The 26,680-nt window shown below is 37.2% G+C and overlaps 3 protein-coding genes across 17 annotated transcripts; 1 reads left to right on the top strand and 2 right to left on the bottom strand.

Annotated features, from left to right (window-relative positions):
- Positions 1-118: 118 nt before the first annotated feature.
- On the bottom strand, positions 119-6,657 carry LOC137743055 (electron transporter, putative (Protein of unknown function, DUF547)). 3 transcript variants are annotated; one of them, XM_088679429.1, is made up of 10 exons: positions 6,350-6,657; positions 6,123-6,170; positions 3,899-4,018; positions 2,543-3,007; positions 1,771-2,210; positions 1,303-1,402; positions 1,115-1,174; positions 879-968; positions 671-787; positions 119-569 (listed from the first exon to the last, which is right to left on the bottom strand). In XM_088679429.1, exons 1-10 carry the CDS (start codon positions 6,392-6,394, stop codon positions 258-260), a joined length of 1,797 nt encoding a protein of 598 aa, XP_088535555.1. In that variant the 5' UTR covers positions 6,395-6,657; the 3' UTR covers positions 119-257. The 3 variants fall into 3 exon arrangements, with proteins under 3 accessions (XP_088535555.1, XP_088535553.1, XP_088535556.1); XM_088679427.1 differs by having other exon boundaries at positions 6,111-6,170; positions 6,350-6,654; XM_088679430.1 differs by lacking the exon at positions 6,123-6,170 and having other exon boundaries at positions 6,350-6,627.
- A 1,061-nt stretch (positions 6,658-7,718) lies between these two features.
- LOC137742561 (ABC transporter G family member 28) lies at positions 7,719-19,604 on the bottom strand. 12 transcript variants are annotated; one of them, XR_015953189.1, is made up of 15 exons: positions 19,075-19,545; positions 18,768-18,844; positions 17,982-18,257; positions 17,708-17,771; positions 17,448-17,594; positions 17,309-17,343; positions 14,920-14,993; positions 13,795-14,717; positions 12,463-12,759; positions 11,397-11,888; positions 10,806-10,954; positions 10,402-10,547; positions 8,484-8,773; positions 8,253-8,383; positions 7,719-8,165 (listed from the first exon to the last, which is right to left on the bottom strand). XR_015953189.1 is itself a non-coding variant. In XM_068482465.2 (14 exons), exons 1-14 carry the CDS (start codon positions 19,308-19,310, stop codon positions 8,009-8,011), a joined length of 3,348 nt encoding a protein of 1,115 aa, XP_068338566.2. In that variant the 5' UTR covers positions 19,311-19,604; the 3' UTR covers positions 7,719-8,008. The 12 variants fall into 12 exon arrangements, 10 of the variants coding, with proteins under 10 accessions (XP_068338566.2, XP_088535563.1, XP_068338567.2 ...); XM_068482465.2 differs by lacking the exon at positions 10,402-10,547 and having other exon boundaries at positions 19,075-19,604; XM_088679437.1 differs by lacking the exon at positions 10,402-10,547 and having other exon boundaries at positions 17,448-17,607; positions 19,071-19,597.
- Positions 19,605-20,433: 829 nt separating this feature from the next.
- On the top strand, positions 20,434-24,062 carry LOC137742027 (ruBisCO large subunit-binding protein subunit alpha). 2 transcript variants are annotated; one of them, XM_068481760.2, is made up of 8 exons: positions 20,434-20,710; positions 21,177-21,357; positions 21,538-21,659; positions 21,770-21,977; positions 22,067-22,212; positions 22,313-22,619; positions 22,856-23,307; positions 23,590-24,062. In XM_068481760.2, the coding sequence occupies exons 1-8, from the start codon at positions 20,657-20,659 to the stop codon at positions 23,875-23,877; spliced, it is 1,758 nt and encodes a 585-aa protein (XP_068337861.2). In that variant the 5' UTR covers positions 20,434-20,656; the 3' UTR covers positions 23,878-24,062. The 2 variants fall into 2 exon arrangements, with proteins under 2 accessions (XP_068337861.2, XP_068337860.2); XM_068481759.2 differs by having other exon boundaries at positions 20,453-20,710; positions 21,174-21,357.
- Positions 24,063-26,680: the final 2,618 nt, after the last annotated feature.

Consider the following 26,680-nt stretch of genomic DNA (forward strand, 5'->3'; position numbering starts at 1 on the left):
TATTGGCAGGGCCCTCCCTAGGGCTGTTCTTGCCTGATTTTTTTTTTTTCTGTTTTGTTTGCCGGGCTTTGCCCTCCCTTGTACCAAAAAAAGAAATAATTATAATGCCTAGTCCAAGTAATAGAAGTGGAAATGGCACATTCAACTAATGGCAATAATGATAAATATATCCATAATCCAATCCTTGATTTATTCATATACACACTTGGTATACATGATAGTTAACACCAAATCAAGACAATTAACCAGGGACTTGACTAAATGGCCAGTATGTACTGAAACTCAAAATCATATGGCATTTTCTCAACAGTCGTACTAATCTTGCCCCTGCTAATGTGGCCCCTGAAGCAATCCACCATTGATTTTCTCAATGATCCAGATGTTGGTAACTGGTGGCAAACCCACTGAACTAGTGAGTCCACATCCACAGCAAAATCAAGCAAGTTTCCTAGCAGTAGTTCTGGGATCACAATTTTCTTTGAGCTGGTCACCACAATTGATGCTTGCAGGTACTCCAACTTTGATTTCTCCAACTCAGCTACGACACCGTCGGCTGTGTATATCCTCACCTAAAAATACTTAACATTATTTTCCAGGAAAAAAAAAAAAAAAATCGTGATAATAGCACACTAATGAAATGCAATGTTAGATCGTTTATATGCAATTTTACCGCTGGAGAAGAACGAGTTCCACAACACAGAGCAAATGTGACATTGGGATCCATGGAATCGAGACCATAGAGTTCGTGAGTAACGGATTTATCGACTGTGTCACCATTCTGAAACGCCTATGATCACATGATATATTGAGATCTTTTATACTGATACAATTACTACTAATAAAACATGTATTTGATTCATAGGATCAGTCATATTTACCTCTTGCATATTGGAAGGTGCTGGCTTCCTCAGAATGTAGTGCTCTATGGATTCAGCATTTAAAATCTTACCCCCTATGTTTAGAGTTGCCTGAATCAAATATCACTCGTTATTCGTTAGATTAATAAGAAAATAAACTTTTGAGCCAATATCTAAAGTCGTTTTCTGCCAGTCAACGCCTAATTTCATATATATAACAATTTGATGCTTAATTTCAGCTAAATTTTGGAGCTTACCTTGGTCATCAATGTGAGTAATTTTTCCACCGAAGCAGGCACTCCGTACTGGAGAAAACCCTGAGAAATGAAAAAAATTCAGTAATCCAACACGAGAGCTTGAACAGGAACGGTCACAATTCAAACTGACGTCTCTTAATTCAAAATTAATAGCAGAATATTAATAGCATTTTTTTTTACACATTTACATTCATGATACAAGCATTGTAAATGTTGATCCAGAATGCTAGCTTCTGTTGGTATGTCAAGGACCCCAAATCCACCACCTGGAGATTGTTCATCAATACCCTGTGATGCACAAGGATAATAGGGAAAATAATTTTAAAAAAAAAGTCATGATCTGGTACCATGTGATAGTGTTACAATCACAAAGACAAAAACAACTTGGAAGTAGTGGAGACTATATAAGCAGTTTTTTTTTTTTTTTTTTTTTTTTTTTTTTTTTTTTTTTTTTTTTTTTTTTTTTTTTTTTTTAAGTACATTGATATTTTTACACTACGTAGAGGGGGAGTTCAGATAAGCCACACAATAGGCAGCCTAATTTGGTATCGAATTCGTCATCTACAAGATTCAAACCTAAGACCTCTCACTTCCAAATGAAGAGGAATACCATCATACCGTAGTACTGAGTGGCAACTATATACGTAGTTATGTACCTTAATTTTTTTAGTAAAGGAAAAGAGTTGGAGGCTGAAATGGATTTTGGGTCCATAGAGATTGAGGTGAAAATAACCAAGTTCTTGTAAGGGCCAATGTCTCTAGGAATACACTCTTCCACATTGAAGATGCCATAAGGGTCTTGTTGCCTTGATTCCTTTTGTAACAAAAGGTTTGACTTTGAGTTTACGCCGGTATCATCTCTGAAGCTTCTTGAGGTTGTAGAAGAGTTGACAGACCTTGAAATGGGGCCTGACTTCTCTAATTCCATTGTTCTTGTTGTTCTAAGCAGCCTAATGTATATGAAGTTTAGGCACTTCATGATTTCCTCAGAGAGCCTGTTTGGTTGCCAGTTATGGCTATTCTCTTCTAATTGTGTTGGAACCAGTAGAGATTTTGGTGGGAGTTCTGAAGTAATCCCTGGATTACGTTCTTTTAGCTGGAAAAATAAAAAGAACAAAAAACCATCGATTAATTAGTGATACGTATCTAGGGGCATAACATTTTGAAAATTGATTGGCCTCATGCAATTAACAAAATTAGTAGTCCATTTTACCTAGCATGATAAAATAAAAAAAGGAAAAGTAACTTTTGGATGCAACTAGTTATACACAACACAATAAATCTCGCTCTCAAAACATGCATGTATAGTATCAGTTAGATTCACATGCATATTATAACAAAAGGTTGTTGCATATAACCGACGCATACAATAATTATTTTTAAACTATAAAGACAGAATTAAATGGAATGCAACAAGTTAGGGCACACCTTGGGTGATGGAGGTCTTGGGGCTCGTAGGGGCGAGAGTGCCCTCAAAATTCCGTTTTTTCTCGGAAACTTATTTCCTAATTTAACATCCTCATAGAAATAATTTTCTTTCTGATGAGAAAATCCTCTCGAGTTTCCAATTTTCTCGTTCTGCCTACGGTCGTTAAAATGATCATAATCACCTTTGATAGCTTTACTTATGAAATGCAACGCCTTGGTCTCATAATACGCCATTCTCTGGCTCTCATTGTTAACACTTTTGTGCATGGGACTTGACATTGCTATATTTGATGCACGAGGAAGGGGGTTACTAATTAGGTTTCCATTTTGCCATTGGTTTGATAGTTTTGATTCCTTTGTAGCTTCTTGTTCATGCTTCAATCCAGGTTGAAGTTGGCTGATTTGGCCTTCAAGTCGAGCAATTTCTCCTTCAACCATAGCTAGCTCTGCCAAAAGCTCCTTCATCTGCATTACTCATAGAGACAGTATTATATTTACTCTTTTATGAACAATAAAGTAGTTATATACTAGTAGAACAATAAAGTAATTTTATGAACATCATTTTTTTTTTTTTTTTAATTTTAACGAAAAGCTACCAGTACTGTTCACTTTAACGAAAAACCTCATTTTTACAATAAAAAGTCAATCCTGGTACTATTCACTTTACCCTTTATTTTGTCCTTATCGTTAAAACTCAAAGTTTTCAAGCCATTTTCATTAGTTTTCCATATTTTTTTTGGTATATATACAGTGATCCTCTGTTGAGTCAGTTGGGATTCCTTAAACAAGTTTGTTTGAGGGACACTGTTGAAGGGCTCACTCCATTGTACTTCAACATTTTGAACTATCTAGTGTTTAGGTCTTTTTTTCAAAGATCATCTTTACAAAAGTAAATACCCAAATCGGACATATGGGTGATTTTAGGTCTTTCCATAGCCAAAATGGAAACCAAAAGTCCTCTCTACAATGCTAGTTTAAATGGCGATCATGTTAGTGTTTCTTTGAATCACCGTATTCTTATATATTTTTTTCATTATAATTGGATGTCTTAGTAATTTTGAATTTATCTATTTGCTCCGAAGAATATTTGTGAGTGATGAGTTATGCAATGTGTATATGCTGGCAAATTGTAAATCATTAGCATATATAATGTCCAATGTCTAATCTTGACTTAATTATAGTATCTAACCATATAAGATACATCATGCATGCCATGCAAGATATAGTATCTAACGGTGATTTATAATTAATTCTTAAATATTTGTAATACATAAATCGTCTAACTTTCAAAAAATTCCCTGATAAAAATAAAAGTCAGCCGCATGGGGTGGCTTGAAAGGAAGAAGATCAATATACCTTGGGAGGAAGAAATTTTGGGATAGAAACAGCAGAATCACCATTTTTCCGATTCTGGACTTGGCCCAAAGCCTCATGTACTTTCTCTTCTTGATTCAGCATTCTTTGAAGCAAAGAAACCTATAAGAAATTTGTCAATGCGACTCTCTTATCATGGTCTAGAAGATGAATGATACGTTATATGACTACTAAATTTAGATTGTGAGAAAAGTTTAAGACTACTAAACTTATATTAAGAGAAAAGTTTAAACTCCTTAACTTATTATTTTATACAACAATGTTTACACTAATGAGTGAGGAATTTGGGCTAAGCTATATAAAGAACCAACTATGTATAATAATTTAGTATCAAAATTTATCATCCACGAGATTCAAAGTTTAAGAGCTCTTAATTACTTCCAAATTTTTGTTTTGTTATACAAAATTATAAGTTTTTCTCTAGTACTAGATACTACAACCTTTTTTCTAATTAAAATTGAAGGAAAACTAATGAAAATGGCTTGAAAACTTTAAGTTGTAACGATAAGGACAAAATAAAAGGTAAAGTAAATAGAACCAGGTTTGACTTTTTAGTGTAAAAATATGATTTTTTGTTAAAGTAAACAGTACCACGGATTTTTTGTTAAAACTTCTTAAAATTGAAGGTTATAGAAAAATAATAGGAGATAACCAATTAAAAACGGATCCCACCACTCCACTTTTGTTTTATCAGTCCCACCACCACGAGAAAATTTTAGTTGAGACGGAAACACAGATGGTATACCACGTGTTTTTATATAAGTGGTGGAAAATTTTAATTTTTAAGTTATTAACATTTTAACACATATATCCCACCATTTATATGAGGACACGTAATGTACCACCTCGTGTGACGGTCTCACTGAAAAATCTCTCCACCACCACTTAACCTTATTCTCTTTCTTCTCCGTTGCTGCAGCCCTACAGAGGCAAAGCCACCCAATTTTCTTAGCATCCGATCATACCACGCCAAACCTAGAAAATCAAATAGCATGCTTTCTAGAAGCCGCATAAGGGTTCAAAGTTCAAGCTTTCAATTTCCAAGTTACAAACCAAATAATTCCAACAAAAATAACCCACCAAACTAAATCAACCCCAACCAATCCCCAGATAAAACAGGTTACAACTCAATGCGAGCCCGGCTGATCAGTATGATTCGATCTTAACTCTCAAGTGGTTCGAGATTATTGGTTGATAAAAATGGCGGTGCGGTGGTTTACCGGAATTAGTTATATAATTATGGTGAAATGTAATATTTTCATTGCTGTAGAATGCTGGTAAGGGATTTCACTAAGGGGTATGGTTCTCATTTATTGCTTCAAGCTTTTGCGGAACGAACTGAAACTGATTAGCGGTCATGAGTTTGCTATATCAGTAGAGACTGGTGATGCTGGGTAACGACTACTTTTTCAAAAGTTACACTTCAATAGTGACAGTTCAAAAATTTTAAATTTCGTTTCCTTGACATAGAAGATGCCCTAAATTGGCCATGGGAATCCAATCAAGTACATACTCTCTTTGAAAAATATGGCTCCCCAGCTGGAAGAACCAAAAGTTTGAAAGATAAACCATGAAAGCTTGAAGAAATCTAATGGTAAATAGTTATGGAGGCCTAAAAATGATGTGTTCATAAACATGGTTTCACCACTATCAATTTTAGCCACTTTTCCTATCCTAGTTACACCAACGTAAACCTGGAAGGTGAACCCATCACCCTAAGATTGCAAAATTTTATGGGCTAGTGTTCAGTCCTCCTGTGATATATTTTACACACACACACACACACACACAAAAATTAACTCAGACAAATACTCTGACAGAGGAGGATTTTATCTTTGCACGTGAGACATTATTAGAGTGAATGTTAGCAAGTATTTAATTGAATTTGTGTACATTTGTAACTCCTCTCATGTGTATAAATTAATAAAATATACTTGCTTTGAGCGCCAATAACTAAACTAGGAGATTTTTTTTATGTTTTTGGAATACGAGTCGGTACAACACGTGTTATAATATAAGAAAAGAGATGATAACTTTTCTAATGTTCTTTTACTTGTATTATGACACGTAATGTACCATTTATGTTCCGAGTATAATAAAATCTCACAGCTAATCTAATGGTGTCAAATTGCTAGATACTCTTTGTTTAAACAACTTTAATCAAATATTAATATTCAGAGATGGACTAAAATACCATCCAACGTACCTCTCTTCCAAGCTCTCTCCATCGTTGCCCAGAAAGTTTCTTTTTTCTCTGTATTTCCGAATTAACAAACTCTCATGCATAAGAAATTGATCATGAAATAGCTAGCGACAAAGAGTACTACTCTCGAGACTAACCAAAATAAATTGTAAAGATACAACAGATGGTATGTATTATGTAACATTTTTAACAACATGATCAATAGCGTCATAGATTCATATGGAACTTACAATCTCCGACGGAGTGCGAACGGACAAGTCGCTGGGGCTCGCCATGAACAAAGCCTTTAACTTCAGCCAACTCCAGCGCCTACAAAAGGCAACGTAAAGCCAAGAGGGTAAGATATTATTGGCAGTATTTTTGGTGAGGTTTTGGATGTATTCAAATTAGTGTTGGTGTGAGGACTTTATAAGGGTGGCTGCTACTGGTTGTTTCTGCTGTTGACGTTTGATTTGATGAATGGAAAGAACTTTGAGTGAAGATGGTGATGAGAGAGAGCTTTCAGGCTGATGATGACGATGATGAGGTTCATCATGTTATGGGTGGGACATCATGCAGAGAAAATAAGAGGGAGTGGTGGTGGAGTGAGAGGTACGTGGGGAAATTTTGGGGTTTGGCGTAGCTTGCAATTCTGGATTTGGGGTGGTTAGCGGTTATACCTTACAATTACAAAGATCTAAAGCTCTCGTATAATTATGGCAAATAGTAAACACAATCATATGAATGAATGATCAATTACATACTTTTACTTTCACCATATCTAGAAGGAAAAAAAATCATAAAATCCGAAATATACGTACAAGTAAATGTTCTTTTGTGAAACAATCTGTAAGTTAAGAGGATAGATATTTAAGTTGTCAAATTGTCAACTTGCACCCTCAATGGTCATATATTTTTTTTCTTATTATCAAAATATGTTATTCAGATTTTCATAGTTTGACGAGTAGTCAATCATGTTTAATCAAATAAATGGTCCTCGTGGTGATAAAGTAATTGGAAGACAGTCTCTGCAGTAAAAAATTAAAAAAAAAAATTAAGTTTTAAACCTTCATGATGTCGTCCATTAACAAATTTAGTCCAAAAACGATTTTTTCTGTTAATTGTCCGTTAAATGCAAAGGTAAATGAGGTAATAGATTCCCAAAGTTCCAAAATTTCAAGACTTCAACATCGCCACCACCACCACCACCTTACTACGGCCACCACCACCATGTTAGATGTCCACATTCTCCTCTTTCTATACATGGTGGTAAAGAGGGTCAATACCAAAAACAACCCGAACTTCCCTTCCCCCCTCTTTAAAATGGACACCTCCAACAAACAAAAAGATCGTTCTCTTCTTCCTTTCTTTCCCAAGTGGGTGAGCTCCATCCTTCCCATGAATCTTTGGGACCGAGGCCCCAAATGCCGAGCTCAGGCCTCAAGTCCTAAAGATCGTGGATTGTGGACCACGATCCCCAAGGCCGGAGCTCGTATTCAAAATTTCAACCAACATTTCGTTCCTCAATTTCATTCTTTGATTGCATTCCAATTCTAATTTCACCCTTTCAAACAAAACACAACTAAACAGTATCATACAAACACGTGTAGGCAACATAAATTTCAAAAACGCAGAACCCTGTGGATACAGATCATAAACATACAAGTGATATTGTACGTCAAATGGGTAACTACAAACCTTCGGAGGAAGAGCTACACTGAATACATAAAATGCCACTGCTATCTAAGCCTGCAGACTGGAAGAACTACCTAAAGGATATGCCACACTTACCTCTTATCTACAGGTTGCCACTATATTAGTTCTTCTGCACGACTTCTCGATATCTTTAGACTCCAAGGATTTCCAATTATGTACAGAGGGAATGGGTTGAAAGGATCAGAATGATTTGTCTACTTCTTTTGCAAGAGTACCATTAAAAAGAAAGCAATCCCTCGAGTAACAATACCGGTGATGATGAGGAAGATTAAACTGCAGTTCCAATGATTGAGATCATATCCATTTTTCATTAGTGAACCACATCGTGTGATTAGCCACACTCCAGAGTACCTAAAATTAAAAGAAAGCAAGAAGCTCTAATATCTGCTCGAAGGATGATGCACAATGATTTTGTAGAAATAACAGGTTATTCCAAACCTTTTGGCATTTGATATGACAAAAGCTTCCAAAGCCCACTTAGTGTAGCACAAATTAGCTATTCTTGAAACAAGTTTGTTCTCGTTGTAGTTTGCTACTAGAGTCAAAACGACTGGAAGAAGTACTGACCACTGCACGACATAACAAATGGCTTAAAACTGGAAAAAGAAAACACATGCAGATACATGAATACATTTGATTAATAGATCCTCAACGTGAAACAATTCTTACCAGTTGGGCTGGACCAGGTTCCAGGTATATGGACAGTGCATAAGCTATACCGGTTACGCAGTAAACCAGACAAATCAAAACAATGTAATTATCTATGATGGATGATCTTGGATTGTTGAAGAAATAGAACATAGAAAGATACACTAGAGGTTTCATGATTGTATTGAAATGATCAACTGTATCCTTTGAAAGAAAGTACGCCAAACTACTCATGCCAGAAGAGCTCTCTCTCCAGTAGTGTAACTTATCCAGTCCAAACGTTCTTAAAGCTGCAATCTTGCACAGGAGAGCTGAAATGCAAACAAAATTAGGAGGGGTGAGAAGTATAATATGTCAAGGTAAAAAGCTATGATTTCAGGACACGAGCATGAGTAGTGATTGGACATGAATGTGGGTGTCAAACACGTCAATTTCCAAAAATACATAATGCCATGCAAACAACTACAGGGTAATGTTTTTTTCACAAGAAATCCAGTGCTAACAAGAATGTTGCAGACTGTCAATTGAGAACATACATCCAAACGAGAATCCACTTGATCGATGATTCAGATCTATAGTTTAACTTCCTTCAAACAGTTTTCAGTTAACGTAAATAGAAATTTACCCTCATACACATTTGTTTAGTAAAAGCCCAGTAATTTTTTTCCTATCAGTCGTTAACAACTACCCCACCTTCCATAGCCGTAGGCTGAAAAGCACTCACCATAACACCACCTGTTAATACAACGAAAATTAGAAAAGAATATGGGAAATAGACACAAAAAGGTTGGCAAAGAGAGAGTCAGGTTTCCAGTGAGTATGGGAGGCCAAACTGGTGAGATACTGTTGACCCTAAAAATTGCAAAGCTTACGGGGCAATCAGGTCGAGTAACTGTTGAGCTAACTACGTCCTTGTGAATGCGAGCGTGCCACCTCGTGACCGAGCTTGATCGGGCAAGTAGAATAGATGTGATGGTGGTGTGGAGTGGCTACTGATTTCTGCACTTGAGAAACTAAGACCGAGGAAGGAACACCTCTTGGCCCAGGGTTCTAAAACCTAAAGACAAGGTTGCTAATTATCAAGATCTTGTGTAACAGGTTCGGCTGCTTCAACCATATTCGTGAGAAAAAGTGTGTCGAATCGATCTCAAACTGTAGGGACAAAGACACTCAAAGGAAATGAGTGTCTTTATGGTGAACGTGGTTCGGCCGTCTGAATGCCGAACTATGAAGTGCACGAAAGTAACAGATCATAGAACACTTCACTAAGAAGCTAATGAAGTGACCTCTTTGGACGAAAGAATTAAGAACTCTTCACTAGCCAAGACTTGGATAGATAACGAACCAAAAAGAAACGGTGTTGTTTACTTGTCCAAACTGAAGATGCTCCTGAATCGTTTGATTCTACGGCCCTAGTGTTGTTTACTTATCCAAGCTCAAGATGTCACCAGTTGTCAACATAGTGTTGTTTTTACTTACCAAACTGAAGATGTGTTGATCAGAGGGTTAGGATAGTGAGTATCTTTCTCAGGGTTATGGAAAGGGTTTCGAAAAGAGCAAGGGTTTTCTCTTAGAGCGTTTTGAATTGTTTGTTGAGTTGAAGGGGCTTTTCACATTGCAAAACCTCTTCTATTTATAAAGGTGAACTTCGTGATAAACAGGTCTGCCGAGGTAGAAGCATGACAGGACTACGCCTACTCGGCATTTACTTAGGATACTCTCTCTTTATCCCTTAATCCCTTCTTTAGCTGAACTCAATTTCAATCCAGTCTCGGCCTCTTTGTCTTGAACCAGGATTCTGAACCTAGTCCCTTTATGCACTTGATTCATCCTCATCTGATCAAGCATACATTCTGATCTTTACAACAATTCGAATCTTATCAGAACCTATCATGATCCTTAGCAATTTTAATTCACTTACGACATGACCAAGCCATACCTCAGCCTGATCCTTTAATAGTCCTACTCTTATAGGGAGTCGGTCGAATCAGCACTCTTTTGGGCTGGTAGCCAACTCGCCAGAGGAATCATTACTGTCCGAGAGTCATGGCCTTTCAATTCGGGTTATCCTGTCTCGGCCCAAACCTATATTTCAGGCCCAAAAAGTTCAGGTATGTTGCTCTATTTTAGTCAAAAGTTAATTTTTACTCAACAAACTACATACATGTAAATGGCATGGTCCAGTAACTTCTAATAGAGGCAAGTTGATTGAAAAAATCTAAGACCATAAAGTACATAACTTCTAATAGAGGCAAGTTGATCAAGAAAAAATCTGAGACCATAAAGTACAATGACAGTTTAAGGAAGTGTGCATAATAAAGAAACAAAAAGTAGTTTACTTACAAACTGATATGACTGTGTATGTATAACCAAGTGCACCAAAGGTTTCATCGCGCACTTTGGCAATTGTTCCTAAGCAGATTCCAGCTAGCAATAAAATCAGAAAATCTACAGCTTGTGTTCTAGCTTCTCGTAACCACTGCTTACAGGCCCTGTTAAATCCAGAAATACAACAAATCAAGTTGAAACATTCAAATCTATAATCTTAAAGGAAGTTAGCAGTTGCAAATTTTGGGTAAAATAGACTCTGCTGGGGGTAACAGTCACACTGCGTTAATATGTTAATATCATCTAAGCCTTCACAGATAACTATGTTAATATCGTCTTAGCATCTTGATTCTTTTTCAGGTGTACTGGGAAAGTAAAAAATGATAAGTGCCATCCTTACTAGCATAATATGTATGTGCAACAGTGCAAAACATAATCCCCACCTGCTCTTTTTCCACTTTATAGTTACAATTCCCAAGGTCTTAATGTTCCTTGCATAATAGAACCCAACTAATTTCTACGACACTCATCATATTCATATGGTTAATATCTCTAGAGAAATAGGAATATTTTGTGCAACAAAATTACTAAAAATGGAATATCCACCTTCCAAGGAAATATTTATATTGCTGGAACACGCCAGGGTTAGTCCGCTCAGATAAGTCGTTTAACGTTATAAAATTATGTTTTAAAGCGTCCTTCTTCACCTCAACAAGACACTTGACATCCTTCCAAAAGTCTCCAGCAAAGGACTGTCCCTCGGATCCAGCGTTTGGAGTACTTCCTCCATGAGCTGAATTTTCACCTGCGGATGCAGCCATCCCATCAACACTCTGAAGCATATCCATAGGAACTGGGTACCCATTATGAAGCATCCATCTAACAGGTAGTTGCTTATAGGTGACCCCTGTGGTTGTGTTTGGTTTTACTATGCCTTCCAAAATATCAATGAAATAGTCTGGAGGGTTGACACGCTCAGGGACAGTAATCCCAAGACTACCAAAGTACTCTTCAATTTTCTTCACTGGTCCATGATACACCATAAGTCCCCCTTTAGCCAGAAGGATCAAATCATCAAACATCTTGAACAAGGTATAGCTGAAGCACCCAAAAAAGACAATTAGGAAAACGAACTACTTAAAAATGACTTCCAATGAATTTTAAATATTACTTTTCCTTCAAAGGTCCACAGAGTTTGGTACCCCAATTCCCAAGACTTGTTTTATGTATGCTCATTGTTTTACAAAGATATGTAGTAAATCTTATGGGTTTTCACTTTCCTTCTCTGAGGATTCAATCACATCCTAAGCATTTAGGAGCACAAATTGTAGATTAAAAAATTAATATAAAAGCAAAAGCTAGCATACAAATAAAGCGTGTCCCGCAACCTTTAGCCAATTGTCTTTTCTACCTACCAAAGAAATAACCTTGAAAAGAAATCAAATTTTAATAAAATGATTTCCAAATCAATATCTATCTGAGTGTAATACAAAATGTAGGGACACATTGTGAATTTTTCATGTGAAAGAGAGGCTTTGTGTTCTAGGATATATCTGAAGTATTTAGAATGCTCTGAAGGATTTAAAAGCCCACAAAGAAAAACCATGCAAATGTTAAAATAAACAAGTTACCTCAAAATGTGCATTCTTGTACTTACGACAAGTTAAATTACCTAGGTTGGTGGACAACCATGCAAATGTTAACTCCTTCAAGAGCCTCACGTCGAAGAGCTTTCAGTAACAAAATAGAAGACGAACTATCCAAACCAGATGTGGGTTCATCTAAAATTAGAAGTGATGGTTCCATGACCATTTCCAGCCCAACATTTACTCGCTTTCTTTGACCTCCAGAGATTCCTCGCTTTTCCACCGTTCCAACCAGGGAATCCCGCACTGCCTGCAGACCCAAAGATTCAATAACCCTTTCAACGACTAAGACCTTCTCTGGTTTAGGCAGATCAGCAGAGAGTCTACAATAACCAAAAATCCAGAAGAAAAGGATAGTAGAAGAACTAATGTCAGTACCAGTAAAAGAATGTGATCAAGGAGGTAAGAAAAGAAACAAAATAAAAAAGGGGAACAACAGAAGAGCAGAACAGTCCAAAACCGATCACAGTGTCCTTGATATTGCCTATTAAGTAGCCCTACAAGCCCAAGTTCTATAGAATTGTGATCATATTTCGAATATGCAGAAACATTGCATGAATCAACAGAGATGCAGGTTTCACAAATTTTATGAGAAAATGCAGGCTCTGAAATTCAGAAAATACAGACTATCCAGAGACCAGGGAAAGCAGAAGAACAATGTCAAGTAAGAACATTTCTTGGTTGATTCCAAAAATAGTAGACATGGTATATACACGAAATTCAAACAAGAAATGAAAAATATGTATAAAAAATAACATTTAGAAGCTTAAAAGCTTTACTGTTTCATTTTAGAATCCACATCTTTCGAGCTAGTAGTTGACTCAACATCAATATTTGGTAGGACGTGGACGTGTATTCACAAATTCACAGAACAATTATGAATCATATAAATGTCACTTTCTTTTTCAACGGACCACTCCTAGAACACCAAGTGCGACTTTCAAGATTATTAGAGTTCTATTATTCTTAAAGCAAATGGACCTAAAGAAAGGAATCAAGAATTTTATTAGATACATTGATTGTTGCTTCCAGAGATTGAAGTCATGAATCTTAGGGCTTAATGAAGTAATTAAAAACCAAACCAAACCAATAGATGCTAAACGTGTACATGCTAGTAAGTAATATATTTTCACAAGATCGTTTTGGAAGCATTGCACTTTAAATATCAATGTTAGAAAACCACCCTGCATCATCAGATTAACAAATAAGAGGTGACTAGGAATGGGCGATTCCAAACCCAAAGACCTCTTGCAACCAATATCATGTTCGAAAACCATCAGACCCAAAGTTTATGCTGTTAGAGAATGAACCAACCACGCATACAAAACTACCAGCAACTATACAAAGTGGTTGCATACCTGCATCTTGCGCTAAACCAGAGATTCTCTTCAACTGTCAAATTTCCATGCACAATATCATCTTGTGGCACAAAGCCAATGATTTTCTTGTAACAGTGGATAGCTTCCATCTTTCCATTTACAAGTATCATACCACTCACTGTGCACCCCCTCAATTTTCCAACCAAGGCAGAAAGAAATGTTGTTTTTCCAGCCCCAGATGGACCCATGACAGCTGAAACCCGGCCAGGCGATATTTTCCCACTCACACACCTCAAAAGATGTTTGTTTTTCCCTTTCAACGTGAGAGTTAGATCTTTAAAAACAACCTCAATTGGAGGTCTCTTCCTGATTTCAAGATCACCAGCCATTTGTATGACCCCGGAGAAGGTTAAGTTCGCATTCTGCTCCTGTAATGCCTTTTCCTTCTCAATTTGACCATATGCATACTTGAATATTTGACTCTGAGTATGCAACTGCTTACCTTTCGGTGCTTTTGGTGCTTGCTTTTTAATGTTTTTATCTCCTATTTCTAGATTGAAGCCTTCATGACTATTTGGGTCTTCCTCGATTGCTTTTATCATTTGTGTGAGGTTTCTTTTTTCCTTTTCCTTTCCTTTAGATGTTCCAGCTGATTGCTCACCTATCCCGGTTGGCATAGATGGCAAGGCAGCATCTGATCCAGGTTTAGCCTGTCCAAATCCTCTCAGCGGGTCTGACTTGGTGGATTTTCTGTGAGAAAATGTACGTGAAAACTGTGTTGACAGTCCAACTGCATGCTTCTTAGCAATGTCTTTTGCAGATTTCCATTTTTCACGCACTTGTGCATTTTCTCTTACACTTTCAACTGCTCTTTCCCTGGATTTTGCTTGTCTTTTTTCTCGGGTGGCAAGAACTTGGTCAGAAAAATTATATATAACGAGAAAGATGAAAATTAATCCTGCCTGCATTCACAGTGAAGGTTCATCAGTACAGATGTTCTAAAAAACATTGTGAAAAACATATGAGACAAGCTGTTAACTCTTTGGAAAATATTGTATTTGACACATATTATAGAAGGGTGCTAAGAATGTAAGTACTCCATGAATAGGTCATTCCACAAGCTTACATTTACCATTTTAATTTTAAAGGAGTAAGACCACTCACAAAAATCATGATACCATATGCAGTTATATTTTGATTTTCTGAATGCGACTTACAAGTCGCCATCCGGAAACAATCTGCAAGTTAAACAACAATGGATATTATCACTAGATTCAAAAGGATCGATAAACAACTAGACTTGAAGCACAAAAGCAAAAGACTATTGTAGGAAAAAAAAAAAAAGCATTATCTGGCATCTAACAGGATGTTAATTGAAGCAAAGAAAATCATATAATATTAACCTACAAAAACGTCTCCAGTTACTTGTAAATTTTCTTGTGAAGGTTCAGAATACTACTCCAAACTGGCATTGTGTTAACTCTTAACAAAATCAGGCAAACCAAGCAGTTGTATCCAGGTAATAACTATACCGAGAGAGGTGATACCAAAATTATGCAGCTTGCCAAACTTGCCTATCTGAGAGTAGTTTGAAAATCCACTAGTGATCAAACAATTACAAGGATTTTCATATCTCTCAACCTCACAACCCACATCCGTATGTTCCCAAGCTCAACTTTCTTGGACTCCACTCCCCATACAATTTTTCACTCAAATTCCTCAAACATTCCCTTCTCATGTCATCTCACACCCTTCCAACCCTTGGTTCTTGTACTTCGTGGAGCAACCACTCTACCCTAGTGTTGACCCTCTTTTTGACATAGACATAATTGGTATCTCCGACAACAACTCGGAAGATCAAGTTTTTGAGGATTAGGTCCAATATAATTACCTTGTCAAAATTATCACCATTAACTAGCGCCCCCACAGAAAACTCCTTTCAAAATTTCCCACACAAATTGTAAAATTGTGATGCTAATTTTCATAAAGATCTTTATTCATTACAGTAGAAGGAACCAAAGCAAAAATAGACCGAACCGAAACCCTAAAATTCGGTGCGGGAATCAGTATGAAATGTTGATTTGTTCGGTAATACTGTGCCGAACTAATAATACATAATATAATTTTAATTTTAAATACTGTACGGAATCCAAATCAACCCCTCTCTCGACCTCACCTCACTCTACTCTCAAGTCTCGACTCCTCCGCCCTTTCATCTCTGATTCTCTCGATCTCTCTCCTCCTCTCTATTCTCCGTCCTTGAATTTGGCCACACCACACCACAGTGACCAGTGACCACACCGACTCTCTTTCTCTCTCCAGCTAGATACTTCTCTCAGACTCTCTTTCGATTTTCTCTGCACTGCACAAACCTGAAGGTAAGAAACTGCGACTTTCCTGAATCATTTCATTTCTCAACTTTGATTTGAATTCAAGATTACGGTTTCTGATTTGTATTAAATTTAGGGGTCGTGATTTTGAAATTAGGGATTGTCTACTTTGAACTGGAATTGGAATTGGATTCTGAAAGTGGGGACTAGGATTTCGAAATTAAGGATTGGAATTTGTATGTATGCAGATTACAGATTACAGACAGGAGGTTGGTTCTAAATTGTAATCTAATGTCTCTGTGTGTACTTCAATCAGGGCCCTTGAATTACAAGAATTGAAATCTTGATCTACTTAATTAGGAACAAGCAAGTCTGCATGGTTAGTGAATTGGAATTTGGAATTTGGAATTTGAATTGTGATATTTTGAATTGGATTGGAATTGAGGTGTTTTGAATTGGAATTTTTATTGGAATAGGTATCTAGTTTGAATTGGAATAGGTATCTAGTTTGAATTGGAATTGTAACTTAATTTGTTGCATTTGGATTTGGTTGCATGTAATTTGATTTAAGTAGTTTGCTAGTATAGAGATAGTAATGATGCTAATGAACATTATATTTAAGCAGTTTGCTAGTAGTTTGTTAGTATCCTAAATTGTGTAAAGAATTGTGTATGTGCCAACGGCCCATTACCGATCCCGAACCAAAAAACCGAAATAGTTTCAGTATAGAGAATTTTGGGAAAACCAAAACTTTGGTTCGGTTTAGGTATTCAAAATCCTATCTCGAAAATTTTCAGTTCAGTTTTCGGTTTAGTATCCTGAACCGAACCAGACCTGGAAATATTTGCTCTGACATGAGTTTCATGTTGATTTTAGATGCATATTTTTTTCTACCATTTTCTAAGATTTGAATTTCAAATGCTAATATTAGAAATTATGTCTTCCTTCACAGATGAACAAGTCGCACACCTACTATGGAATTGTTCCCTTCTTCCATACCGTATAACTAGCCATTTTTTTCCTTCTCAAAAGGAGTAATTGGCAGTTATTCTTTCAAGATTCATGTGTCCTATAATTCCTATCAAATTTAGGACTAAAATGCAGGTCGCTGTTGCTGAAATGTCCCCTTGCTAATTTAGTTTTTCCAATTTTTGGTAACTAATGAAACAAAATGAGATTTTGGTATTTGTGATTCTATTCCATGCATGAAAAGAGAAGCTTACCTTCCTCAGTTGTGGAACCTTGCCTGCAAAAGTGTCTGCAATGGGCAGAAATTGTAACGTAAGTATAAACAAAGTGAGCAACTGATGCATTCTCTATTTAGTGTAAGGACAAGTGCTAGAAGTTCTGGGATAATTATACCCACTACTGCAAGGGATTTTTCGGATGGTTGACGGACAATATGATCCACCGGTACAGAATACCTCTCTACTACTAACAACATCAGCCCACTTAGCTGCTCCTCCACAAGTATGGTTTTGCTTCCCAGGAGGTAGCTGATAGCTGTATCTGTGGAATATTTCTGCCGATAAATATTAATGTATGCTAAGCATAAGGAAAATCAAAAAGTAGAAAGAATTCAGAAGTGAAAAACAAAAGTTACAAAAAGAATATGAACTTACGGCTCACATATCCCAGATCCGTTATTGAGTTTTCCAAGTGGGCAGTAAGCACCCTTTGGGCAAGCTTCATTGATACAGATGAGAAAAGTTAATAACGAAAATTAAGTCATGAACACTCAAAAATGTTTCAGGCCTAACATGAACATAGATAAAATTCAATGGAAGAAGATAGATAACACATACAAACAAACAAAGATGTCAAGAACTGCATTAACAAGTATTAAACACTAGTTATTTTGAAAACATAGTCATTTAACAGGTTTGAAATACTCACGGAGCATGCAAGTAAGACCTTGCGGGCAGAAGAAACCCTCACAACAAGGTTGACACTCGACAGTTCTAGCAGGCACATAAGTTCGATTTTTCAGTTCAACTTGCTCAGCAGAAGCACAAGCCCACCCAGGCTCACATCCAGAAATCCATGCTGACAGATTACAGTTCTTGTTCGGTTTTAAGTATGTGGTCTTCTTGGTTTGCAATATACCACCAGCGTAGATCCGCATTTCTGCGGCTGTGCACAATCGACCCAAAACCTCCCCAATCGTTCCACCTACAAACATCATCAGAAATGATAAATGAAACTGACTGAATCGGTCATATAATTATCAAGAAAGAGGAGATTGCATAACAGTGTGTCAGTGTCAGTATGCTTTACACAGCACAATTATGTTTAATACCAAGTTATTGTTTAACACGGAAGTAAAAATCTGAGTACAAATCTAATTGATCTTCTTTTCAAGTAGAATGAAAAACTTTCTAGAATTTATCATTAATATGGTAACATTTCCACTGCTTTTCGCACCGAACCTGTCCTTAAGTTTTGCAAGAAAACAGAAAAACCATATCCCCATTGCCTCCTAAACTCTATATCTAAGTTCACTCTGGCGAACTCACACTTTGTTCTGCAATTACAAAATGGAATTTCATTCAAGTTTCGTGCTTTCTCGGTCCCACTTCGCTGCGGAAATTTCATTCAAGTCTTCTCACCCTACCATTCGTAACATTTATTACAACGAAATTAAAAATTGAAGACATTGGTAATAACTAAGGTTGTATGTACCTGCCATTTTTTTAGCACAGTTGGTAATGAAGCTTGAATCTTGTGAGAAATTGAAAGCCCCATTCAAATCCTCGTCTCTGGAGTACAAAAGAAAGTAAATTTTCACATAACCAAATCAAAATAATAAAAATAAAAAAATGCAAAGTGGTGGATTGCCCTGGTTGAAGAGGTTCCTGCTGCGACCAGGTTCAAACCCTCTCATCCCCATAGTATAGCTTAGAATAGTAATATTGCTTGTAATTTAAAATAAAATATAAATATAAATAAAAAGAGAAAAACACAGACAAAGTGATAGAAGCAAACCCACACGTCGATGATGCAGAAGCCAAATTTTTTGAGGAGTTCATCACGGAAGACATGGGTGAGATTGGAGTAGCGGCTCAAGACGAGCTCGGTGGCGAGGTCATACACTCTGCCGCCACCATCGCGGCCTTCGGAATCCTGCCCCGCCGCTCGGGGCAGAGGCGAGCTGAAGAAGAAGCTGGAGAAAACGAGCAAAGAGAAAACCCTAACAGAGAGACTTTGGAGATGCTCTCTGCTCATACCGGCCGCCTTCACCCTCCAAACGGAGAAATCGACTGACGGATTGCAATGTAGCGGTCCAATTGGCGGTTGCGATCGGTTGAAGGTGGCGATTCGGGAAATGTACGGTGGGGATAAGGAAGTGTGGTTAGAGGGTGAGAAGGAGGAGTGGTGGGGGAAGAATGTGAGAGGGGTGGTGGAGGATAGTGGGAAGCCATGGGGAAACAGAAAACCTGAGGAGCTTTGGGGGTTTTGCTTGTTTGGCTGGGAGAAAGAGCTGGCGAGGGAAAAGGAAGGGAGAGAGGACTGATTGGTTTGGACTGTTTGGGGGTTTTAGTGGTATTCTCAATTTCTTATTCACCGTTTTAAATTTGATTATCGTCAACAAGTTACCCTTATTTTTAGACCATCTTCGATTATTGGGAATAAAGCTTAAAAATTTAGAAATTTGTTTTTTTTCTTCAACCTTTATATGTTAAAATTTTAACTGAGATTATGAAATAATGAGTTTAGTCTAATTTTTGTTTTTTTGGTAACTTTTGTTTATAAAATAAAATTTATGTAGATTATTCTAATTTATTTTATGAATATTTTAATTAAAAAAATTAAATTCCGATAAGTAATTAAAAATCATGAAAATACATAAGTATTTATAAATATTTAAATAAAATTTGATTTAAATAATTTTCTTACATTATTTTAAACGTCAGATTTAATTTTGGGCAATCAAATCTTCTTTTTTTTTACCATTAGATTTGATCACATTTGATCACAGTTGTTAGATTATAAGTGAAAAATAAAAAAATAATTGAAATATGACACTTTGGTAACTCCAGAATAATTTTAGTTAGGCTTAAATTCTAAGGGTAATCTAGTCCAAAGTATATTTTATCCCAGAGATCATTTTAATCCATTGATTGAAGATGGTTTGAAAGGATTTTAAAACATATATTTTAAATTTTATCTCAGAATAAAAATGATCTTAAGATAAATAATGTCGTTTGTTAAAAAATAAAAATAAAAAGTCATCGTGCGGCTCAAGGCCCGTGCCTCTATTTACATTTAACTACGAAGGGGAGATTTGAAGACGGGCCCAAAACATAAGCCCAATTAAAAATATAGAAAAAACTAAAAAGCATAACTCATGGCGCACGGTAGCATCCGGCCTCAAATCAAAAGAGGCTTCAACAAGGGGTGGTGTTTCTGGAAGTAGGAGAAAGTTCTGGAACGTCGTCGGTTCTGTCGCCCAACAATAATAACACCCCAAACAGCAAAACCCTAGTAAAGTAAAAGCTGCGAGAGCCTCTTATCCACACTGACACTCTTCCTACTCCCTCACGAAAGCTGCGACCTTTGAAGCTCTGACAATGGCGTCGGCCAACGCTCTTACTTCTGCTTCCGTCCTCTGCTCTCCCAAACAGGTACGCACTGGCTCCTTGGCTTGCCTGCTATTGCAGAAGTGTTTGAAATTTTGCGTTTTGGGTGCTTCATATTTTGGTTACTCATTTTCTGTCAGCCAAACGTGGTTTAAGCTCTGTGGGTTGGTTTGACTGTGTTTTTGGGTTGCATTTTGGGATAATTTGAGGTTTATTTGCTTTGATCTGCCTGGGTTTTGTTTGGTTGGTTCAATTTTCACAATTTCGTTGATGGTGTGAATTACTGGTAGCTATAGGCTTGAATTAGTGGATAGTATTGTGATTGGTAATTGGTTCTCGTTGGAAAGGATGGAAAATGCAGAGTTTAATAATCTGGGGTTTTTTATTTCTGTGTTTTTTGGTTGCTTGTTAATTGCATTTGAGGATTATTATGTTTAATCTGTTTCGGTTTCCTTCGCTTTGGTTAGTTTCGTAATTTCATTTCTATGGAGTGATTTGATGGTGTTAGCAGAGTTTGAGAAGGGGGGTGAATCAGCAGCAAAACAATAGGGTGAATTATAGGCAATCAAGGGGTCGCTTTGTTGTGAAGTCCTCTGCAAAGGAAATTGCTTTTGACCAGCATTCAAGGCGTGCGCTACAGGCCGGAATTGATAAGCTTGCGGACGCTGTTGGCCTTACTCTTGGTCCTAGGGGTATCTTCTTTCTTTATCTTGCATATTTCTTTGGTGTGCGTTGGTAACCAAAAATAAAAAATAAAAAACACCCCGCTTTAATTTGTTTCAACGGTTTTTAGTATGGAGAGGTTTCTTTTCATGGTATGCTCTTTGAAAGGGAGCTGTTCTTGATATTGATTTGCGTTTTGTATTTTGAAGGGAGGAATGTTGTATTGGATGAGTATGGTAGTCCTAAAGTTGTCAATGACGGAGTCACTATTGCTAGAGCTATTGAGTTACCTGACGCAATGGAAAATGCTGGTGCAGCCCTAATTAGAGAGGTTTGACAGTTATGTTTATAGTAATTTCCTCGAAGTAGTACTGTACTATCGCAAATTTCCCAATTTACATTTTAATAATTGGTTTACCATGTTTCAACCATGGGATTTAGGTTGCTAGCAAGACCAATGACTCTGCTGGTGATGGAACAACAACTGCATCAATTCTTGCACGGGAGATAATCAAGCTAGGGCTCTTGAGTGTGACCTCTGGTGCAAATCCTGTTTCGATAAAGAAGGGTATTGAGAAAACGGTACAAGGGCTGGTGGAGGAGCTAGAGAATAAGTCTAGGCCTGTTAAGGGTCGTGATGACGTTAAGGGTACTGTGGCTTGATGAGTGTAGGGCTATTTTGTTAAGTAATTTACTGAAAGCCCCACATTCTTATATTGATCATTGTTTTTCTTACAGCTGTCGCAACTATTTCTGCTGGAAACGATGAGCAAATTGGGACAATGATTGCTGATGCTATTGACAAGGTTGGACCTGACGGTGTCCTGTCGATTGAGTCATCCTCCTCATTTGAGACTACCGTCGAGGTAGAAGAAGGAATGGAGGTGTGTTTTCTTTCTCTGGTTTTAGTGGCAGTTCAACTTTTCCTTCCTGTCCTGTATTTTATGGTTTTCATCTCATGATGTTTGTTGTCTTCGGTTACAGATTGACAGAGGATATATCTCCCCTCAATTTGTTACAAACCCTGAGAAATTGGTTGTTGAATTTGAGAATGCAAGAGTTTTGGTTACTGACCAGAAGATTTCAGCTATCAAGGACATAATTCCATTGTTGGAGAAGACCACTCAGTTGAGAACCCCTCTGCTTATAATTGCTGAGGATGTCTCTGGGGAGGCTTTGGCGACTCTTGTTGTGAACAAGTTGAGGGGTATACTGAATGTTGCCGCTATCAAAGCTCCCGGTTTTGGTGAACGGAGAAAGGCTCTCCTCCAAGATATTGCGATTTTGACAGGTAAATATATGGCTTAGTTTATCAAATTATATTTCAAGGACACAAGTCAAGTTTGATATCTCATGTTCAATTAGTTATCTTGAATCTTCTTCTTTAACTTCATATTTGGTGGAGCATAATGCTTGGTTAGTTTTTACATATGTTAGATATTATGATTATTATCTAGTGGTGCAATAAATAGTGATCAAACTTTACATGGATATAGTACTCATTTGGCTTCTTCTTGATATATTCAGGAGCTGAGTTTCAAGCCAGTGATCTGAGTCTACTGGTTGAGAACACCTCAGTTGAGCAGCTTGGTTTGGCCCGAAAGGTGACAATCTCAAAGGACTCAACTACCATTATTGCTGATGCAGCATCAAAAGATGAGTTGCAGGCCAGAATTGCACAGCTGAAGAAAGAGTTGTATGAGACAGATTCTGTTTATGATTCAGAAAAACTGGCTGAGAGGATTGCCAAATTATCAGGTGGGGTTGCTGTTATAAAGGTCGGTGCTGCTACAGAGACTGAACTTGAGGACCGTAAGCTCCGTATTGAGGATGCCAAGAATGCTACTTTTGCTGCCATAGAGGAAGGGATTGTCCCTGGTGGTGGTGCTGCTTTGGTGCATCTCTCAGCATATGTTCCTGCCATCAAGGAAAAACTTCTCGATGCAGATGAGCAGCTAGGTGCTGACATTGTCCAGAAGGTAACAATAATACCTCATTTCTATATTCCATGATAATTCTCTTTTTAAGACTACTGTGCACGTAATTTGGTACCCTCCGGCTGATTTGAATACTTTCTGAATGTTCCGAACAGCAAGGGAGGTCGTAAAAAGTATTTTGCACAAATACGTATCTCTCCATGTTATTTAAATCTGAAAATGGATCTTAGAGTGTCTAGGGTTGGGCCATGAGGGTCTCTTAATGCCTTTTTTCTTCTCACCGGAGTTATTTCAGAAAGACCTCAATCTATGTGCTGCTTGCAGGCACTTGTAGCACCAGCAGCATTGATAGCTCAAAACGCAGGAGTTGAAGGCGAAGTGGTGGTGGAGAAAATAAGGGATAGTGAATGGGAGGTTGGTTACAATGCAATGACAGACAAGTACGAGAACTTGGTGGATGCCGGTGTTATCGACCCAGCAAAGGTAACAAGATGTGCTTTGCAGAACGCAGCCTCGGTTGCCGGAATGGTCTTGACCACTCAGGCCATTGTGGTGGAAAAGGCTAAGCCCAAGTCGGCTGCGGCCGCTGCCCCACAAGGCATGACTGTGTAATATGTAGTATTTTTAGATTGTCAGAATTTTGGTAGAGTGGATTCTGCGGTGAATTCGGGCCAAAGACGGTTGTTAAAACTTGTGTTATCACTAAGAACGTGCCCTTTTTGTACGGAATGACAACAATGATTGTTTCTACATAAAAGATGTGATAAAATTGAAAGCTCTCGCTTTGCTTTCACTAATTTTCTTTGACTACATATTTATGCAGCAGAAACAAGTTTGTTTTATTTTACCCGGGTTGGTGTTGGAGTCCTTTGCGTTTAAGGCATGGTTGAAGTGTGGAATAAAGAGTTTAACACTTCTTAAACCAAAGATTGACGATTTCAGGGAAATGTTTTCCGCACTCAAGTTTGCTCCTTCTACGTTCCTCTTTGTGTGTTCTTAGGAAATGTTTTCCGCACTCTCGTTTGCTCCATTGTATACTCCCGTGGGTCGGAAGGCGGCGGGGAAGGGGTTCCGAAGGAAACGAAGATCGGGCTCCCCTAGCAGTCATATTAGTGCTTACCTAAATCAGTCGAACAAGACTTCCGTGAAGAAGATTCACTATGTTGGAGCAATTCTCGTTAGCTTGGCACTCTCTGAGTGTCTCCGTGGGGTTTTAGTATTGTGCTTCTTCTGCGCTCCTCTTTGTTTGTTCCTGGATCTTCCCTTGTTCGAACAAAAGAGTAGCGTTTTGTTCCTGGATCCTCTGCTATTCGAACAAAAGAGGAGCATCAAGTGGAGGAAGGGAGTGTGGAAATTATTTTTCCTAGTTTTCGAGGCCAAGTGAACTGTTCAATGCTTTTAGAGGCATATAACACTTGCAAGTTGCAAATCCCTATTGTTTGTTAGTTTTCCACATTTGTTCTTTTGGTTCCAAAAGCGAGATGCTACCCTGTTGGGAGTTTTATGGCTATGTTTGGAGTGAGAGATTTTCTAAATTTCATGAGACTGAAACCGAGTTAGTACGGAAAATATTAAGAGGATAAGAAATGACTTTCATTAGTATTACAAAGGCATGTGAAACAGATTTGTAAATGATTTCTTCTAAATAGAGATTTGTAAATTTCGCCCACATACCTTTGCAATGCTCGTGCCGAGGGTTTCTAATACAATCTCTCCGCATTTTGTAATACATTTCTTCTTGACTTACCTAGAAATCTCTCACCCCAGACACAACCTGTAGGACCAGGTAGGACTTAGTCTCAGATCCAGTCATAATGTTGGGGCAGTGAACAAGCAATTGTACTTTAATATGTTTGGTTGAAGGATTTTCAGTTATCAAGTAATTTCAATTAGGATAATGCTTGTGACCCGCTCATGAGCGACTTCCTTCCCTACTTGCAATTAAGGACTTTATCGTCTGAACATCGTAATCAGAATCGTTCATTCTCTTCGTCAACATCTGAGGGTCATATTTGTAAAAAATCATTCAGCTTCGAAATCATGTAATCATCCATGTGCGTTAAACTAGTCAACAGATTTAGTAACAAATAGCATCCTTATGATGAGCTGTCCATCTGTTTTATGCATATGAATGGCTGAAAAATCTCCAAATTGAATAATTTCTTCCACATATAATCTTAAAGTAATGCTAGAGATAATGAATAGTTCTAGTTATAATGTTTAGACGGTAAAAATTCGTTAATAGTAATTCGTAAATGAGAAGACAAGTAAGCCTCCACAACAAAAAGACACAAACATTATCCTTTAAATTAAATTAGTTAGAAATACGTTACAAAATGTTAGATTTGCGATTGAAAATTCATTATTTGAACCACCACCAATCTTGGTCTGGATTATGAAAAGATCAACATTAGGTCACTGAAATATTTACATCTTAAATTAAAATTAGAGAAAATTAGAATTAGATTCCTCATTTTAGACTTTTGTAGACTAAACATTTATGCTTTTTGAGTTTTTTATTAAGCTTTTGAAACATTTGATTAAGATACTCAGACTTGAACTACTTCAGATTAATTGAAATTAATTTACATTTAAATATTTGTTATATATTTTAAATAATTTCAACTATATTTAAGTCTAAAAATTTAAACTTTTCAAATCTAAATGTACACCCATGCCAAATGGAAATGTGCCAACATTAAATGAAAACGTATCAAAGTCAAACGAAAACGTACCAACTCTGAATTAAAACGTACCCAATTATAAACTATATTAAAATGAATATTCATCTTTTTGGAATATTTAAAAATATGTTTGATTCATACACAATGCTCCAAATAGTCTTGTTTTTTAGTAGACAAGTCTCTAGAACAACTTTTGGTTGATCGGAGATAAATCCTTATCAACAAATGCTAAATAATAACAATAAATCATATAATTTTGAATTAACAAAAAGGTTATTGTCTGTTGATTAATGACTTTTTCTGTCACATCCCGGCCCGGGACGAATCACTTCCCGGACCCACTCCACCACCGTAGCACGATATTGTCCGCTTTGGGCTTACCATTCCCTCACGGTTTTGTTTTTGAGAACTCACGAGCAACTTCCCAGTGGGTCACCCATCCTGGAAATGTTCTCGCGTGCTTCTCGCTTAACTTCGGAGTTCCTACGGAACCCAAAGCCAGTGAGCTCCCAAAAGGCCTCGTGCTAGGTAGAGATGGGAATATACATATAAGGATCACTCCCCTGGGCGATGTGTGATGTCACATTTTCTATAAAATAAAAAAATTAATTAAAGTAATTCCTTGTTATTAGGACAAAGTAATAAAACTTATGTTTTGAAAACAAACGTACCAAAAATTCAAATGTACCAAGAAGCTAAATGGACCAAAAATTCAAATGTACCAAGTAACT

The sequence above is a fragment of the Pyrus communis genome, chromosome 11 (genome assembly GCF_041283825.1).
Source record: "Pyrus communis isolate YQ-2024b chromosome 11, ASM4128382v1, whole genome shotgun sequence".
Taxonomy (NCBI): Eukaryota; Viridiplantae; Streptophyta; class Magnoliopsida; order Rosales; family Rosaceae; genus Pyrus; species Pyrus communis.